This window comes from Anomaloglossus baeobatrachus, chromosome 11 (genome assembly GCF_048569485.1).
Source record: "Anomaloglossus baeobatrachus isolate aAnoBae1 chromosome 11, aAnoBae1.hap1, whole genome shotgun sequence".
In the NCBI taxonomy this organism is placed as follows: domain Eukaryota; kingdom Metazoa; phylum Chordata; class Amphibia; order Anura; family Aromobatidae; genus Anomaloglossus; species Anomaloglossus baeobatrachus.
In genome coordinates this window covers 109,017,482-109,035,203 of record NC_134363.1, presented here as the reverse complement: position 1 = coordinate 109,035,203, position 17,722 = coordinate 109,017,482, and the positions used below count along the sequence as shown (strand labels likewise).

Genomic DNA, 17,722 nt, shown 5'->3' with positions numbered 1-17,722 from the left:
AGTCCTCCAAGTGATCATGAGCAAACTGTAGACGAGCCTTGACATGACGCTTTGAAAGTAAAGGTACCTTACGGGCTCGTCTGGAACGGAGACCATTGCGGTGGAGTACGTTACTTATGGTATTGACTGAAACCAATGTCCCCACTGCCATGAGATCTTCCCGGAGCTCCTTCCTTGTTGTTCTTGGGTTAGCCTTGACTCTTCGGACAAGCCTGGCCTCGGCACGGGTGGAAACCTTCAAAGGCTTTCCAGGCCGTGGAAGGCTAAAGCCTGCTTTACACGGTACGACCGATTATGCGATTTCACAATCGATCGTACCCGCCCCCGTCCTTTTTGCGTCACGGGCAAATCGTTGCCCGTGTCGCACAAAGTTAGTAACCCCCGTCACACATACTTACCTCTCGTGCGACCTCGCTGTGGGCGGCGAACGTCCACTTCCTGGAGTGGGAGGGACGTTCGGCGTCACAGCGACGTCACACGGCCGCCGGCCAATAGAAGCGGAGGGGCGGAGATGAGCGGGACGTAAACATCCCGCCCACCTCCTTCCTTCCACATAGAGCCGGCGGCGGCCGCGGGAGGCAGGTGAGCTGATCATCGTTCCCGTGGTGTCACACGGAGCGGCGTGTGCTACCACGGAAACGATGGTCAACTAAATTCAACGATATTATGGAACCTAGCGAGCAGTACCCGACTCACGATTTGTGAGCGATACTGCGTCGCTAGGAGGTGTCACACAGGCCGGCTTCGCCAGCGATGCCGGATGTGCGTCACAAAAACCGTGACCCCGACGATCTATCGCACGATAGATTGTCTGGTGTAAAGCAGCCTTAACAGTAGTTCCATAAGCCTTCCACTTCCGGATGATGCTCCCAACAGTGGAGACAGATAGGCCCAACTCCTTGGAAAGGGTTTTGTACCCCTTGCCAGCCTTGTGACCCTCCACGATCTTGTCTCTGATGGCCTTGGAATGCTCCTTTGTCTTTCCCATGTTGACCAAAAACCGAAATACTCAAATTACCCACAAACAATTTTTATTACATATATGCCACAAACAAGGTACACATGTTAAAATATTGATGAGAAGAAAGGTGAGAATCAATACATTCTACTCCTCACCCTTCCTGTCATACAGGGGTCGGCGTCCTAAAGTTTACTGACGCCCCCGTTGGCTTGAGCCCTAAGCAGGCCCTCCACTCACACTAAAAGAACACCGTGTGCCCTAATTCAGAAGTGGGTAAGGTGAAACACCCAAGAAAAGACCCATATAGACAGTATGTGACATTCTATTTCAGTCAAAAAATTCTCTGTCAATGGATGTCATCAATCTATGTATAGGGGAGGCTCTGACTCAGTCGACTATTTGTCAAGAGGAAAAAACAAAGGATCATAAAAACTATTGTTGCATTTGTCCAGGATGTACCCTACGCGTTTCGCCCTTTAAGTCAAGTAGGGCTCATCAGGGGTATGGCAGCATAGATCCTTGACATTTATAGCACAGCTACAACCTAGAACAAAAACATAATTAAAATAAAATAAAACACTGTTACCAAGTCACAAGGTCCATAGTCACCTAGAAAAAACATGGACGGAAAGCACAATCAATACTGACCAGTAGTAGTGGATCAATACCAAAGGATTTTCACAGTTAGTGAAGAAACCTCCTCCAGGAATACGACCAGAATGGAATATCTAATGATACAAACAATACAGACAATATATATATCTATAAGTACACAGAGGCAGGCCCTCAGGACATATCCAGCCAGGCATATTTAAATAGATATATCTACCTGTTTCAATTAGGACCAAGGGTGTATGTATATCCCTCACTGTATCTGAAGGCAATCCAAAAGTCCAGGCGCAGTCATACATGCAGCCTGCAGAGAATATTCAGCAAGAGACATATATCATAGTTCCATGTCTATTTAAAGGGAGCAAAGATAATGTACCTCCAAACCCAATACCTGGTCCAAATCGGGGTGGAAATATTCACACCTAAGGATACATCCCGCAGTGCAGGCTCACATGCATGTGTGATGATACTTTTGTCCGTAGGAAAGATATCCCTTGAAGACAATATACATATATATCCACATGTATGTATGGTATAAGGGACACCAAAGAAAAAATATGGACAGAAGGCACAAACAATACTGACCAGTAACAGTGGATCAATACCAAAGAATTTTCACAGTTAGTGAAGAAACCTCCTCTAGGAATGTCAAAGTGGATGTCTTCACACCTGAGGACACATCCCGCAATGCAGGCTCACTTGCATGTGTAATGATACTTATGTCCGTAGGAAGAATATCCCTTGAAAAAGAAGGGAATTTTGTTTACTTACCGTAAATTCCTTTTCTTCTAGCTCCAATTGGGAGACCCAGACAATTGGGTGTATAGCTATTGCCTCTGGAGGCCACACAAAGTATTACACTTAAAAGTGTAAGGCCCCTCCCCTTCTGGCTATACACCCCCAGTGGGATCACTGGCTCACCAGTTTTAGTGCCAAAGCAAGAAGGAGGAAAGCCAATAACTGGTTTAAAGACCAATTCAATCCGAGGAAACATCGGAGAACTGAACCATACCACATGAACAACATGTGTACCCGAAAAAACAGAAAAACCCCGAGAAAACAGGGCGGGTGCTGGGTCTCCCAATTGGAGCTAGAAGAAAAGGAATTTACGGTAAGTAAACAAAATTCCCTTCTTCTTTGTCGCTCCATTGGGAGACCCAGACAATTGGGATGTCCAAAAGCAATCCCTGGGTGGGTAAAAGAATACCTCATGATAGGGCCGTCAAACGGCCCTCTCCTACAGGTGGCCAACCGCCGCCTGAATGACTTATCTACCTAGGCTGGCGTCTGCCGAAGCGTAGGTATGCATCTGATAATGCTTGGTAAAAGTAAGTAGACTCGACCAGGTGGGTGCCTGACACACCTGCTGAGCCGTAGCCTGGTGCCGTAATGCCCAGGATGCACCCACGGCTCTGGTAGAATGGGCCTTCGGCCTTGAGAGAACCAGAAGCCCAGTAGAACTGTAGGTTTCAAGAATTGGTTCCTCGAGCCCCCGAGCAAGGGTGGATCTGGAAGCTTGCGACTGTTTACGCCGACCAGCGACAAGGACAAAGAGTGCATCCGGGTGGCGCAGGAGCGCCATGCGGGAAGTAGAACCTGAGTGCTCTCACCAGAACCAACAGATGCAAATCTTTCTGAAATTGATGGACTGGACGAGGACACAAAGAAGGTGAGGTGATATCCTGATTGATATGAAAATGGGATACCACCTTAGGGAGAAATTCCGGAACCGGACGCAGAACTACCCTGTCCTGGTGAAGGACCAGGAAGGGAGTTTGTATGAGAGCGTTGCTAGCTCGGAAACTCTCCTAAGAGACGAGACCGTTACTAGAAGGCCACTTCCCGTGAAAAACGGGAAGGGAGACATCCTTCAAAGGCTCGAAAGGCGGCATCTGGAGAGCAATTAGAACCTTGTTCAGATCTCAGGGCTCTAACGGCCGCTTGTACGGAGTGCTGAGAAGACAAACTCCCCGTAGGAACGTGCGTACCTGAGGAAGTCGTCGTTTCTGAAAAAATACAGATAGCGCTGAGACTTGTCCCTAAAGGGAACTGAGCGACAACCCATTTTCCTACCTAGATTGCAGGAAGGAAGGAAACATAGACGATGCAACCGGCCAGGGAGAAACACCCTGCGCCGAGCACCGAGATAAGAACATCTTCCACGTCCTGTGGTCAATCTTGGCGGACGTTGGTATGCTAGCCTGTCTCATGGTGGCAACCACGTCCTGAGGTAATCCTGACGACAGTAGGTTCCAGGACTCAATGCCACACCATCCGGTTGAGGGCCGTAGAATTCAAATGGAAGAATGGCCCTTGAGACAGCCAGTCTGATTGGTCTGGTAGTGCCCCCGGTTAGCCTACCGTGAGGCACCACAGAACCGAGTACCACAACATCCTCGGCCAATTTGTAGCGACGAGGATGGCGCGGCCGCAGTCGGTCTTGATCTAGCGCAGTACTCTGGGCAACAATGCCAGAGGTGGCACCTAAGGTAGCTGGAACTGCGACCAATGCTGAACTAAGACGTTTGCCGCCAGAGCTCGATGATTGTGAAACCGTGCCATGAAGCTGGCACATTGTTGTTGTGCCGTGACGCCATTAGATCGACGTCCGGCCTCTGTCAGCGGCGCCAGATCTCCTGAAACCCGTCCGGGTGAGGAGACCATACTCTTTCGGCCACACCTCAGCGACTTAGGAAGTCAGTTTCCTAGTTTCCACACTTGGGATGTGAATTGTGGATATGGTGGATGCCGTGTCTTCCACCCACATCAGAACCTGCCGGACTTCCTGGAAGGTTTGCCGGTTGCGCGTTCTTCCTTGGTGGTTGATGTATGCCACCGCTGTGGAGCTGTCCGACTGAAGTCGGATATGCTTGCTTTCCAGCCGCTGTTGGAAGGATTGTAGGGCAAGATACACTGCTCTGTGTTCAAGAACATTGATCTGAAGAGTGGACTCTTGCTGAGTCCACGTACCCTGAGCGCTGTAGTGGAGAAAAACTGCTCCCCACCCTGATAGACTCGCCTCTGTCGTAACTATCGCCCAGGACGGGGATAGGAAGGACCTTCTTTTTGACCAAGAGGTGAGAAGAAGCCACCACCGAAGAGATTCCTTGGCCGCCTGAGAAAGAACGACGACTCTGTTGAGGGACGTCGACTCCTCGTCCCATTGGCGGAGAATGTCCCATTGTAGTGGACGCAGTAAAACTGCGCGAAAGGAACTGCCTCCATTGCTACCATCTTACGTAGGAAGTGCATGAGGCGTCTCAATGTGTGCGACTGGTTCTTAAAGAAGAGCTTGCAGCCCGTAGTGAATGCTGTTTGTCTAGCGGCAGCTTCACTATCGCTGAGAGAGTAAGAAACTCTATGCCTAGATATGTTATCGATAGGGTCGGGGTCGGATCTGACTTTAAAAAGTTGATGATCCACCCAAAACTCTAGAGAGTCTCCAGCGCAACGTTCGGGCAGTGTTGGCATGTTTCCTAAGAGAGTGCCTTGACAAGTAGATCGTCTAAATACGGGACCACAGAGTGACCCTGAGAGTGCAGGACTGTGACTACTGCTGCCCTGACCTTGGCGAAGACCAGTTGGACTGTCGCTAGCCGGACGGTAGAGCTACGAACAGAGGGTGTTCGTCTCCTATAACGAAGCGTAGAAACGCTAGTGCTCTGGATCAATCGGCACGTGTAGATAAGCATCCTTGATGCCTAATGATGCTAGGAAATATCCTTGGGACCTTGAGGCGATGACATGGCGGAGGGATTCCATCCGGAACCGCCTGGTGTCCACGAGCTTGCTGAGCATTTTTAGATCCAGAACGGGACGGAACGGCCCGTTGTTATAGGTACCGCAAAGAATTTGGGGTAAAAACCGTGACCTTGTTCCTGAAGAGGAACGGGGGTCATCACTCTTTCTGCCTGTAGAGTGCACCCTGTTTGCAGAAGAGCAGCGGCCCGGCCGGGAGGTGGAGAAATTCTGAAGAATCGAGTTGGAGGACGAGAAGTGAGCTCTATCCTGTACCCGTGAGACAGAATGTCTCACACTCAATGGTCATTGACCTATGGCCGCTAAATATCGCCAAGGCGGGAGAGCCTGCTACCGACCGAGGCCGCAAGTCATGAGGAAGCCGCCTTGGAAGCGGGTTTTCAGACTGTCGCTTTTTTGGGCGAGACTGAGCCCGCTAAGAATCTTAGCTCCTCTGATCCTTTTGAGTCCACATTGGACGAGGAAAAATGGGACCTGCCCGAGCCTCGAAAAGGCCGAAAACCCCGACTGCCTCTTGCTCTGTTGGGGTTTGTTGTGTCCGGGCTGAGGAAAGGATGAATCCTTACCCCTGGACTGTTTGATGGTTACATCCAACGCTCACCAAACAGTCGGTCAGCAGAAAAAGGCAACTGGTTAGGCAACCTTTTTTGGAAGCAGACCAGGCTCTGCTTAAAAACACGGAGTAGCGGAGGCTACCGCCGCACGGTTCGCAGAGTCCAGGACAACCTGAATCGCGTAAGAAACAAATGCAGACATTTGAGAGGTTAAGGATGCCACCTGCGGCACAGATGTACGTGTAACCGTGTCAATCTGTGTAAGACAAGCTGAAATAGCTTGGAGTGCCCCAAGGGAGAGAATGTCGGAGCCAACGGTGCGCCGACAGCCTCATAGATGGCTTTCGACCAGAAATCCATCTGTCTGTCAGTGGTATCTTTGAGTTTGCAGTTCCATCTCCCACTGCAACTATGGATCTAGTTACAAGCCTGGAGATTGGAGGATGCCGCTCGGGACATTGGGTCCAGTCCTTGACCAAGTCAGGGGACAGGGATAACGTGTATCCTAAGCCGTTTGGAGAAGCGCATATCTGGATAAGCGTGGTGTTCCTGGACTGCCTCTCTGAAGGCAGAGTGGTCCAGAAAAATACGTGAAGCTGACTCCTCCACTGGAGGAGCTGTGAGAAATAACCCACATTCTATAGATGGACGCTATAAGATTATTTACTATGGCGTCACAATCAGGTGTATCCAGATTGAGAGCGGTCTCAGGATCAGAATCCTGAGCCGCTACTTCCGCCTCATTACACAGCGAGTCCTTCTGTTAGGACCCTGATGAAACCGAGGCCGCTCATAGCGAGCCCACTTAGGCTGTCTGGGACTGACGTCCGTGCAGAGCCGTGACTCTGGGATGCGTGTGACATTCCCGGAGCTGTTAGTTATTCACACTGAGGGGGGCCATGGATCAATGATTCAACAGTGCCCATATTGTGAGAGACATGTCCGGACTGCTAGGCTTCTAGTATCATAGCCATAGTCTCAGAAAAACTGTCAGTAAATACTGCAGACACCGTCCTCATCCCCTGGCCATTAGTGCATACAATGGGAGTCTATGTACCTGCCGGCCGTATAGCCGTACATGCTGTACCAGCTGTATAGAAAAACATGTGGTTCTGCACCTTTGTTTTACACAGAGAATATGCTGATAACTCCTCCGCATAATCCAGGAGGGTATATACAACGTGCGACCAAACAGTGCAATGTATATAGTACAAGCATATCTATAAGTGCACTTCTGCACTAGTGGGGTTAGCACCACAGGTGCTGCTTAACGCCTGTTACAGCGATTGTGTGACTATCAGAATGCCAGGGTCTTCCACACTTGTCTCTGTATCTTACAGAAACTGACACTAATGGCTGCCGGTGTCCTTGTAGAGAAGGAAGCCGTGGGCGTGCCTGAGAAAGTGCGGGAATCCGGATTCACAGTGCACACAGTGAGAGGGGTGGAGTATGCAAAACATACTCCAGCTCTCAGCTCTGCTCTATGCAGCGTCACGCCCCTACCCTGACTGTCAGGGCTGTGGGCGGTAACGAAGGGAGACTAGGCCCAGAAGCCGGGGACTCGAGTTAACAGCGCGGCCGCCGTAAAAGCGCGGGCCGCGCTGAAGTCCCCGGCGCACCACAAGTGCCAGCCGCGCCGCAGTTCCAGCGGCCGGCGCGACCGATTCATAGAAGTGGCCAGCGTCCCGCCCCTCTCCTGACTGGCAGGTCTGGGGGCGGGAACGAACGGAAGCAGGCCGCAAAAGCCGGGGACTCTAGTTATCAGCGCGGCCGCCGTAAAAGCGCGGGCCGCGCTGAAGTCCCCGGCGCACCACAAGTGCCAGCCGCGCCGCTGCCAGCGCGACCGATTCCTGGAAGTGGCCAGCGTCCCGCCCCTCTCCTGACTGGCAGGTCTGGGGGCGGGAACGAACGGAAGCAGGCCGCAAAAGCCGGGGACTCTAGTTATCAGCGCGGCCGCCGTAAAAGCGCGGGCCGCGCTGAAGTCCCCGGCGCACCACAAGTGCCAGCCGCGCCGCTGCCAGCGCGACCGATTCCTGGAAGTGGCCAGCGTCCCGCCCCTCTCCTGACTGGCAGGTCTGGGGGCGGGAACGAACGGAAGCAGGCCGCAAAAGCCGGGGACTCTATTATCAGCGCGGCCGCCGTAAAAGCGCAGGCCGCGCTGAAGTCCCCGGCGCACTACAAGTGCCAGCCGCGCCGCAGTCCCAGCGGCCGGCGCGACCAATTCCCATAAGTGAGCCTGCTTCAGCAAAGCTGAATGAGGCCATGGCACAGGCGCCGCAGCGCTGATGTCCCCCGGCGCACTACAACACCCAGCATGCTGCGGTGTGAGCGCCAAATGCACGGGGACACAGAGTACCTTGAGGAAGCAGGGCCATGTCCCTGATGTACTCCGCTCCATCCAGCATCTTCTCCAGGGGCTGTAGATGGAGCACGGTCTCAGTGCCTGGAGACCGGTAAATCCCACTTCACCCAGAGCCCTGTAAAAAGGGATGGGGAAGGAATCAGCATGTGGGCTCCTGCCGCCGTACCCGCAATGGGTACCTCAACCTTACAAACACCTCCGACATACAGTGGGGTGAGAAGGGAGCATGCTGGGGACACTATATGTGTCCTCTTTTCTTCCATCCGACATAGTCAGCAGCTGCTGCTGACTAAAAAGTGGAGCTATGCGTGGATGTGTTGCCTCCTTCGCACAAAGCACAAAACTGGTGAGCCAGTGATCCCACTGGGGGTGTATAGCCAGAAGGGGAGGGGCCTTACACTTTTAAGTGTAATACTTTGTGTGGCCTCCAGAGGCAATAGCTATACACCCAATTGTCTGGGTCTCCCAATGGAGCGACAAAGAAAATATACAAATATATCCACTTGTATGTATGGTATAATAATGTAAAAATACCACCACCCTATCTCAGAGGCCATCAGTACAGAAAAAAGGATAACCTTATGCCCCATCATAGGTGCCACACATACCTCAGGAAAATCCTGATCCTGGAAGGAGCACAACACCTCCGCAATGCCTAGAGGGAGAGGTATAACCTGGCTCAGATCTCCCACATTAACCATTAACAATATAAGATTCAACACAACGGAATAGCAAGTTAAAACTTTTTTCTGTAAATTACCTGGTCAGTTGGTATCACCTGGGTAGCGGTATGTATCCAGTGCGGGTGTCAGCTTAAATCCTAGCTGCCCCAGTCGGTTTTTAAATGTCCCATTTCGCGCCAATAATGCAGCTATTCAGCCACTCCCCCAACGTCATTTCCGGGGAACGCAACCAAGAAAGCATTCACCCGGATACATGGCTAATAGGAATGGTACCGCATAGCCGAGCGTTCCTAGTCACTGCGCATGCGCAAGTCGCGCATGCGCATAACCCCAATTGTAACTCAAAGCGGTAACATAGAACGGAGGCTAATACCAACTGCGCATGCGCAATCCGATCATTCTGCGCGTGTGCTAGAAACCAATGCAGGATGCTAAATGCTAGATTAAGGCACCATCCACCTTTTTACCAATCTTCAGGGGGCATGCGATCCCACCAATGGGAGAGGGGTATAAGCCTGACATGTATAAACCAGGTATAAGTGCGCGAAAAAACATCATATTGACCAGATATACAGTCTCAATAAAGAATAATGATAGTATAGTCACAAATTTTATGAGGCATTACAGAAGATTATAGCTCAATAAACCATGTCCATATCACACAGTCATGGACCAAAAAAGAAAGTAACAGTGTTCTACACCTAGAAGCAACAATTAAAAATAGTCCCAGTTTAACACTGGCTACCTGATTATGTCACATTTTGTCACCGTCAGTAATAATGTCCACTTATCAGCAGATTTTTAAGGTGGACAATAATTTCAATCCAGGCCTACTACAGGCCAAATATATTAGGATATGGTAGGAATTACTTTTATCAAATTAAATGAAGCAAGTGTAGCTAATGTGTTCATTCAAGCCATTCGGATACACGGACTCCAGCCAAAAAATCCACCTAGCCTCTCTTTGTAACAAAATCTTGTCCCAGTCCCCTTTCCTCTCCGGTTCTGGGACAGATTCAATAGATTTAAACCTCACATCATCATATCTGCCACCATGCTCCTCATTCATGTGCCTAGCTATTGGCGTATCCCTTTTGTTACGAATATCCCCCAAGTGCTCTCCTATTCTATCTCGCAATTGTCGTTTCGTTTTACCCACATAATTTTTCGGGCAGCTGCAAGTAAAGAGGTATATGACCCCCTGGGTACGGCAGTTCGCAAAAGTACGATTCCTATATACCCTGCCAGTTGACACACTTTTAAACTCTTTAGATGGATCAATATAAATTGCAAAATTTGCAGGAGCGGCACTTAAAAGTACCATGGTTTAATATAATTACCTTGATATCGATTTCGGTGTTTGGTTAAATTCTCCTGGTATGGCTGGATTTTTATCAGGGCCTATTAATGATCAGTCTTGGCTTGACGATGCACGTGAAGCCTTCTCCGAGCTATCCACAGACGAGTGTAGTAATCATCAACCCTCTCTCAAAACCAGATTTGAACAACTGTATGTAGCCTATAAAAACAATATTAAGTCCTGGTGGGAGGTTCAATCCTTAGAGAATTATATTAAGCAGAGGGTAGTCCCCAGGGGTCTACGTATACAGATCACCCCGGCCAGTAGGTGCAGATCACCTGAACTCCTAAAGAAGTGGGAAGAGGAATCTATTGCTTCCTCAGTCCGTTTTATGACCATACTTCGGGACGAGGAAAAGGTCACTCTAGAAAAAACGTCAGGGAAGTTACAGGAACTAATTGATGAGACATTGAAGTCGAAAAACGAGACTGACTTCAAAACAAGGGAGTTATCACTGAAGACCGCTGTGGAAAAATTTAGAACCACAATTAAGGATAGAAAACATAAGAGGTTCATAAGAGACCTAGCGGACTTCCGTGATAAGCAGGCGTATGCGTTCCTGAATAAGGCACCTGTTGATATATCGTCCACTGACGGCGAGACCTCTGATACAGAGGGGAGGAGCAATAGTTTTCCTAAACAGAGAGAATACTATAAGAAAAAATGGAGGGGTCAGGGCAACTGGAGAAGGGGGAGGTACCAAGGATATCAAAATCAAGGGTACAGAACCCATGTGGAGACAGATACCCCAAAATCCTCAGCATCATCATTATCGGCCTCATCTACCTCTTCCTCTTTTTTAGAACAAACGAATATGAATACATACAATGTGAGAAGTGGGGGAGAGCATCGAGTAAAAGAGATTAACAACACAGTAGATTATGACATGCAAATTATCAATTTATCTAAATACCAGCTATCTGAGATTGAGGAAAAGGTATTAAGAACTGGCCTGTCCTTTGTCCCTACGACAAAGTTTGATGCCTTCAGTTGGGTTAAAGACGTGAATTTATTTGTTAGGAAGTTAAAATGGAGGAAGTATTTTTCTATATCTGATAAGAAGAGATGTTCTGAACTCGGGGTCACACCTGATATGTTGGAAGATCTGGACATATTAGTGGAGCTTGAAAACGAGGGGACTAGAACTCAAGGTGAAGGTCCTTTTACGGACTTGAGAAACAAAAGTAAAAAATTTCCCCCTATTGGAGATTATACGGCCATTCATATCTTCTGTAAAATGGTGACGGACAAGATTAGGAATATCCATCCTAAGAGAAATGCTTCCTTACCAAACCTGACTGAACTTGAGAGAAAAGCTCTACAGTCCCTTGAATCTAACAAATCGGTGATAATTAAACCCTCCGATAAAGGAGGAAACGTGGTACTTATGGACCACGATACGTACACAGGAATGTGTGAGGTCCTGATTAAGGATAGATCTAGCTATGAATATTTAAGGGACAACCCAACCGTTGTCTATCAAAAACAACTGAAAGAAATTTTGTCTAGGGCCAAGGACAATAAGATTATTTCCTCAACTGAATTTGAATTCCTCTATCCCAGATTCCCAAATATAGCAACGTTTTATGCTCTACCTAAAGTCCACAAGGGGACGAACCCGATTAAGGGGAGACCAATTGTGGCGGGAATCGACTCCCTTACCCAGAATTGTAGCACATATGTGGACCGCGTCCTTAGATCCTTTGTTACCTCGTTACCTTCGTATATTAGGGATACCCTGGATCTGTTAACCAAACTGGAAGGGATTGTACTCGATGATGATATGATTCTTACGTCCATTGACGTTGAATCTTTATACACCAGTATTCCACACTCCGCCGGATTATCTGCAGTAGAGTATTTCCTGAAAACACGAGGGAACCAGTTTGAGGCCCATAATAAGTTCATATTGGAGCTCATGGAATTTATTCTCACTAGGAACATCTTTCTTTTTGGATCCAAATTCTACCACCACCAGCTCAGGGGCACAGCAATGGGGAGCCCTTGTGCCCCCACGTATGCCAACTTGCTCCTGGGCTGGTGGGAGAATACGGTAGTATTTGGTGATGAGGTAACTGAGTGGTCCCCCCGGATAGTTTTCTGGGGGAGATACATCGACGATGTATTTATTATTTGGTCTGGAAGTGCTCAGTCTTTTGAAGACTTTGTAAGACGACTTAATATTAACAATCTGGGGTTGAAATTTACATGGGAAGTTGGTATCGACAAAATATCCTTTTTGGACATCTTTATTAAAAAGGGGGCAGATGGCCTGCTGGATACCACACTTTTTAGGAAGCCAAGCGCTACCAATAGTTTTTTGAGATGGGAAAGCCATCATCCCTTGAGTTTGAGAAAAGGGATCCCAAAGGGACAATTTTTGCGTGTATGCAGAAATTGTTCGAATGAGGAGGAATTTAATAGACAAGCAGTACAACTTGGTAAGCGGTTCTCTGATCGGGGATACCCGAAAAAAACTATTGATGTAGCTTTCTCCCAAGCAGCCCGGACTGATAGACATAGTCTACTAAATGTGACTAAAAAGAAGGAGGCAGAAAATAAGACTCGCCTCATTGCAACATATGACGATCAGCACTCTCAAGTAATGAGGATCCTAAGGAATCATTGGGGCATCCTCAGACAAGATAAAGAACTAGAAGATACTATTCATTCTTTTCCCTCGGTTACATTTAGAAGGGGCTGCAACATCCGGGACCGTTTGGTTAAAAGCCACTATGTTCCTCCAGACATGGGTGGGACTAGTTGGCTGACACAAAGGGAGCATGGTACTTTTAAGTGCCGCTCCTGCAAATTTTGCAATTATATTGATCCATCTAAAGAGTTTAAAAGTGTGTCAACTGGCAGGGTATATAGGAATCGTACTTTTGCGAACTGCCGTACCCAGGGGGTCATATACCTCTTTACTTGCAGCTGCCCGAAAAATTATGTGGGTAAAACGAAACGACAATTGCGAGATAGAATAGGAGAGCACTTGGGGGATATTCGTAACAAAAGGGATACGCCAATAGCTAGGCACATGAATGAGGAGCATGGTGGCAGATATGATGATGTGAGGTTTAAATCTATTGAATCTGTCCCAGAACCGGAGAGGAAAGGGGACTGGGACAAGATTTTGTTACAAAGAGAGGCTAGGTGGATTTTTTGGCTGGAGTCCGTGTATCCGAATGGCTTGAATGAACACATTAGCTACACTTGCTTCATTTAATTTGATAAAAGTAATTCCTACCATATCCTAATATATTTGGCCTGTAGTAGGCCTGGATTGAAATTATTGTCCACCTTAAAAATCTGCTGATAAGTGGACATTATTACTGACGGTGACAAAATGTGACATAATCAGGTAGCCAGTGTTAAACTGGGACTATTTTTAATTGTTGCTTCTAGGTGTAGAACACTGTTACTTTCTTTTTTGGTCCATGACTGTGTGATATGGACATGGTTTATTGAGCTATAATCTTCTGTAATGCCTCATAAAATTTGTGACTATACTATCATTATTCTTTATTGAGACTGTATATCTGGTCAATATGATGTTTTTTCGCGCACTTATACCTGGTTTATACATGTCAGGCTTATACCCCTCTCCCATTGGTGGGATCGCATGCCCCCTGAAGATTGGTAAAAAGGTGGATGGTGCCTTAATCTAGCATTTAGCATCCTGCATTGGTTTCTAGCACACGCGCAGAATGATCGGATTGCGCATGCGCAGTTGGTATTAGCCTCCGTTCTATGTTACCGCTTTGAGTTACAATTGGGGTTATGCGCATGCGCGACTTGCGCATGCGCAGTGACTAGGAACGCTCGGCTATGCGGTACCATTCCTATTAGCCATGTATCCGGGTGAATGCTTTCTTGGTTGCGTTCCCCGGAAATGACGTTGGGGGAGTGGCTGAATAGCTGCATTATTGGCGCGAAATGGGACATTTAAAAACCGACTGGGGCAGCTAGGATTTAAGCTGACACCCGCACTGGATACATACCGCTACCCAGGTGATACCAACTGACCAGGTAATTTACAGAAAAAAGTTTTAACTTGCTATTCCGTTGTGTTGAATCTTATATTGTTAATGGTTAATGTGGGAGATCTGAGCCAGGTTATACCTCTCCCTCTAGGCATTGCGGAGGTGTTGTGCTCCTTCCAGGATCAGGATTTTCCTGAGGTATGTGTGGCACCTATGATGGGGCATAAGGTTATCCTTTTTTCTGTACTGATGGCCTCTGAGATAGGGTGGTGGTATTTTTACATTATTATACCATACATACAAGTGGATATATTTGTATATTTTTTCAAGGGATATTCTTCCTACGGACATAAGTATCATTACACATGCAAGTGAGCCTGCATTGCGGGATGTGTCCTCAGGTGTGAAGACATCCACTTTGACATTCCTAGAGGAGGTTTCTTCACTAACTGTGAAAATTCTTTGGTATTGATCCACTGTTACTGGTCAGTATTGTTTGTGCCTTCTGTCCATATTTTTTCTTTGGTGTCCCTTATACCATACATACATGTGGATATATATGTATATTGTCTTCAAGGGATATCTTTCCTACGGACAAAAGTATCATCACACATGCATGTGAGCCTGCACTGCGGGATGTATCCTTAGGTGTGAATATTTCCACCCCGATTTGGACCAGGTATTGGGTTTGGAGGTACATTATCTTTGCTCCCTTTAAATAGACATGGAACTATGATATATGTCTCTTGCTGAATATTCTCTGCAGGCTGCATGTATGACTGCGCCTGGACTTTTGGATTGCCTTCAGATACAGTGAGGGATATACATACACCCTTGGTCCTAATTGAAACAGGTAGATATATCTATTTAAATATGCCTGGCTGGATATGTCCTGAGGGCCTGCCTCTGTGTACTTATAGATATATATATTGTCTGTATTGTTTGTATCATTAGATATTCCATTCTGGTCGTATTCCTGGAGGAGGTTTCTTCACTAACTGTGAAAATCCTTTGGTATTGATCCACTACTACTGGTCAGTATTGATTGTGCTTTCCGTCCATGTTTTTTCTAGGTGACTATGGACCTTGTGACTTGGTAACAGTGTTTTATTTTATTTTAATTATGTTTTTGTTCTAGGTTGTAGCTGTGCTATAAATGTCAAGGATCTATGCTGCCATACCCCTGATGAGCCCTACTTGACTTAAAGGGCGAAACGCGTAGGGTACATCCTGGACAAATGCAACAATAGTTTTTATGATCCTTTGTTTTTTCCTCTTGACAAATAGTCGACTGAGTCAGAGCCTCCCCTATACATAGATTGATGACATCCATTGACAGAGAATTTTTTGACTGAAATAGAATGTCACATACTGTCTATATGGGTCTTTTCTTGGGTGTTTCACCTTACCCACTTCTGAATTAGGGCACACGGTGTTCTTTTAGTGTGAGTGGAGGGCCTGCTTAGGGCTCAAGCCAACGGGGGCGTCAGTAAACTTTAGGACGCCGACCCCTGTATGACAGGAAGGGTGAGGAGTAGAATGTATTGATTCTCACCTTTCTTCTCATCAATATTTTAACATGTGTACCTTGTTTGTGGCATATATGTAATAAAAATTGTTTGTGGGTAATTTGAGTATTTCGGTTTTTGGTTTAATATAATTACCTTGATATCGATTTCGGTGTTTGGTTTCTTTCCCATGTTGACCAAGTATGAGTGCTGTTCACAAGTTTGGGGAGGGTCTTAATTAGTCAGAAAAGGCTGAAAAAAGAGATAATTAATCCAAACATGTGAAGCTCATTGTTCTTTGTGCCTGAAATACTTCTTAATACTTTAGGGGAACCAAACAGAATTCTGGTGGATTGAGGGGTTGAATAATAAATGACCCTCTGAATAAACGTTTCACAATTTAAAAAAAAAAAATAAAAAAAGAAATAACATTCTTTTTTGCTGCAGTGCATTTCACACTTCCAGGCTGATCTACAGTCCAAATGTCACAATGCCAAGTTAATTCCGAATGTGTAAACCTGCTAAATCTGCAGGGGGTTGAATACTACTTGTAGGCACTGCATTTATATTACACACACACAAATTACATAGGACACAGACTGCTGTATATACATCACATGGGATGCACTGAGACTGCTGTATATACATCACATGGGATGCACTGAGACTGCTGTATATACATCACATGGGATGCACTGAGACTGCTGTATATACATCACATGGGATGCACTGAGACTGCTGTATATACATCACATGGGATGCACTGAGACTGCTGTATATACATCACATGGGGGACTCAGACTCAGTTTCCACATCCCAAAGGATGCACTGAGACTCTACTGTATGTAGCACACAGAATACACTGACACTGCTGAAATCTGCAAGAGTTCTTATGTTCTCCCCATAATTGTGTTGGTTTCCTCCAGGTACTCTGGTTTCCACCCACACTCCAGACATACTGATAGGGAATTTAGATTTTGAGCCCCAATGAGGATAGTGATGAGATTATGTCAGGAACGTGCTGAGCAGTTAACGTTTTACAAGTGGGGAAAATAAATATCACAGGCTGCCATTAGATCGGAGCACAAGCAATTAGTGTTATATCGGGTCGGAAGAATCAATTTCAGACAACCCAGACATGGCAGAAACGAAAATCTATACAAGTCATACACAAGAACCTCTACATTATTCTCAAATAGTCTATGTTGCATAGGCAACCCACAAAACAAATTACTGCACTTGCTGAAAACCATGAAATTTATGTATCTTTTTCATACATGACAGACTCTGCATTGACTACACCTTGAGTAAACAGTAAGAACATGACGTGAGAACATATGTATATATAATGTGGCTCTTACAATCCTTCCCGGAATCCATCAATCAGAGCCTGGAATAGAGGTTTGTTGTGTGGAATGGTCTGTAAAATGTTGCCATCCCCAGTAACGTATCCAATCGCCCACTGTCCAAGTCTTGTGCAGCTCAGACGAAAAATATAACTGCAAGAGAAAGTAAATGTGCAGAGAAATGAGGATTTTAGCTAAACCATGCAAAAGGAGATAAGAAGGTCTATCGAGTAAGGACTGATGCCACCCTTCTGGGCAAAGAACAAGTATTTAGCACATCAGTTTCAGTGCGACCTGAATACAAAATATTGAAAATTTGACAAACGTGGTGGAGCCTCTAAGACATCAAATCAGCCAACACTGCTCTGAAGATAGCCGTTCTAGTCCCCCTAGTACATTTTGATCGCCTGTTATTGCATCTTGCACAAAATTTGCTACAACCAAAAAACAATTCTGGCATTTGGAATTTTTTTGCCGCTACGCTGTTTACCGATCAGGTTGATTGATGTTGTATTTTGATGAATCGAGCATTTCTGAAAGCGGCGATACCAACAGGGTGTATATTTTGTATTTGTTTAACCCTTTAATTTTCAA

General features: G+C 46.6%; 1 protein-coding gene across 1 annotated transcript in view; it reads right to left on the bottom strand.

Moving 5' to 3' along the window:
• Positions 1–17,722, bottom strand: part of CBL (Cbl proto-oncogene) — a 103,780-nt gene that overhangs the window by 36,281 nt on the left and 49,777 nt on the right. The window contains exon 6 of the mRNA XM_075328863.1: positions 17,144–17,281. Within this exon, the coding sequence (XP_075184978.1) occupies positions 17,144–17,281 (138 nt within the window). The remainder of the gene's footprint in view (positions 1–17,143; positions 17,282–17,722) is intronic.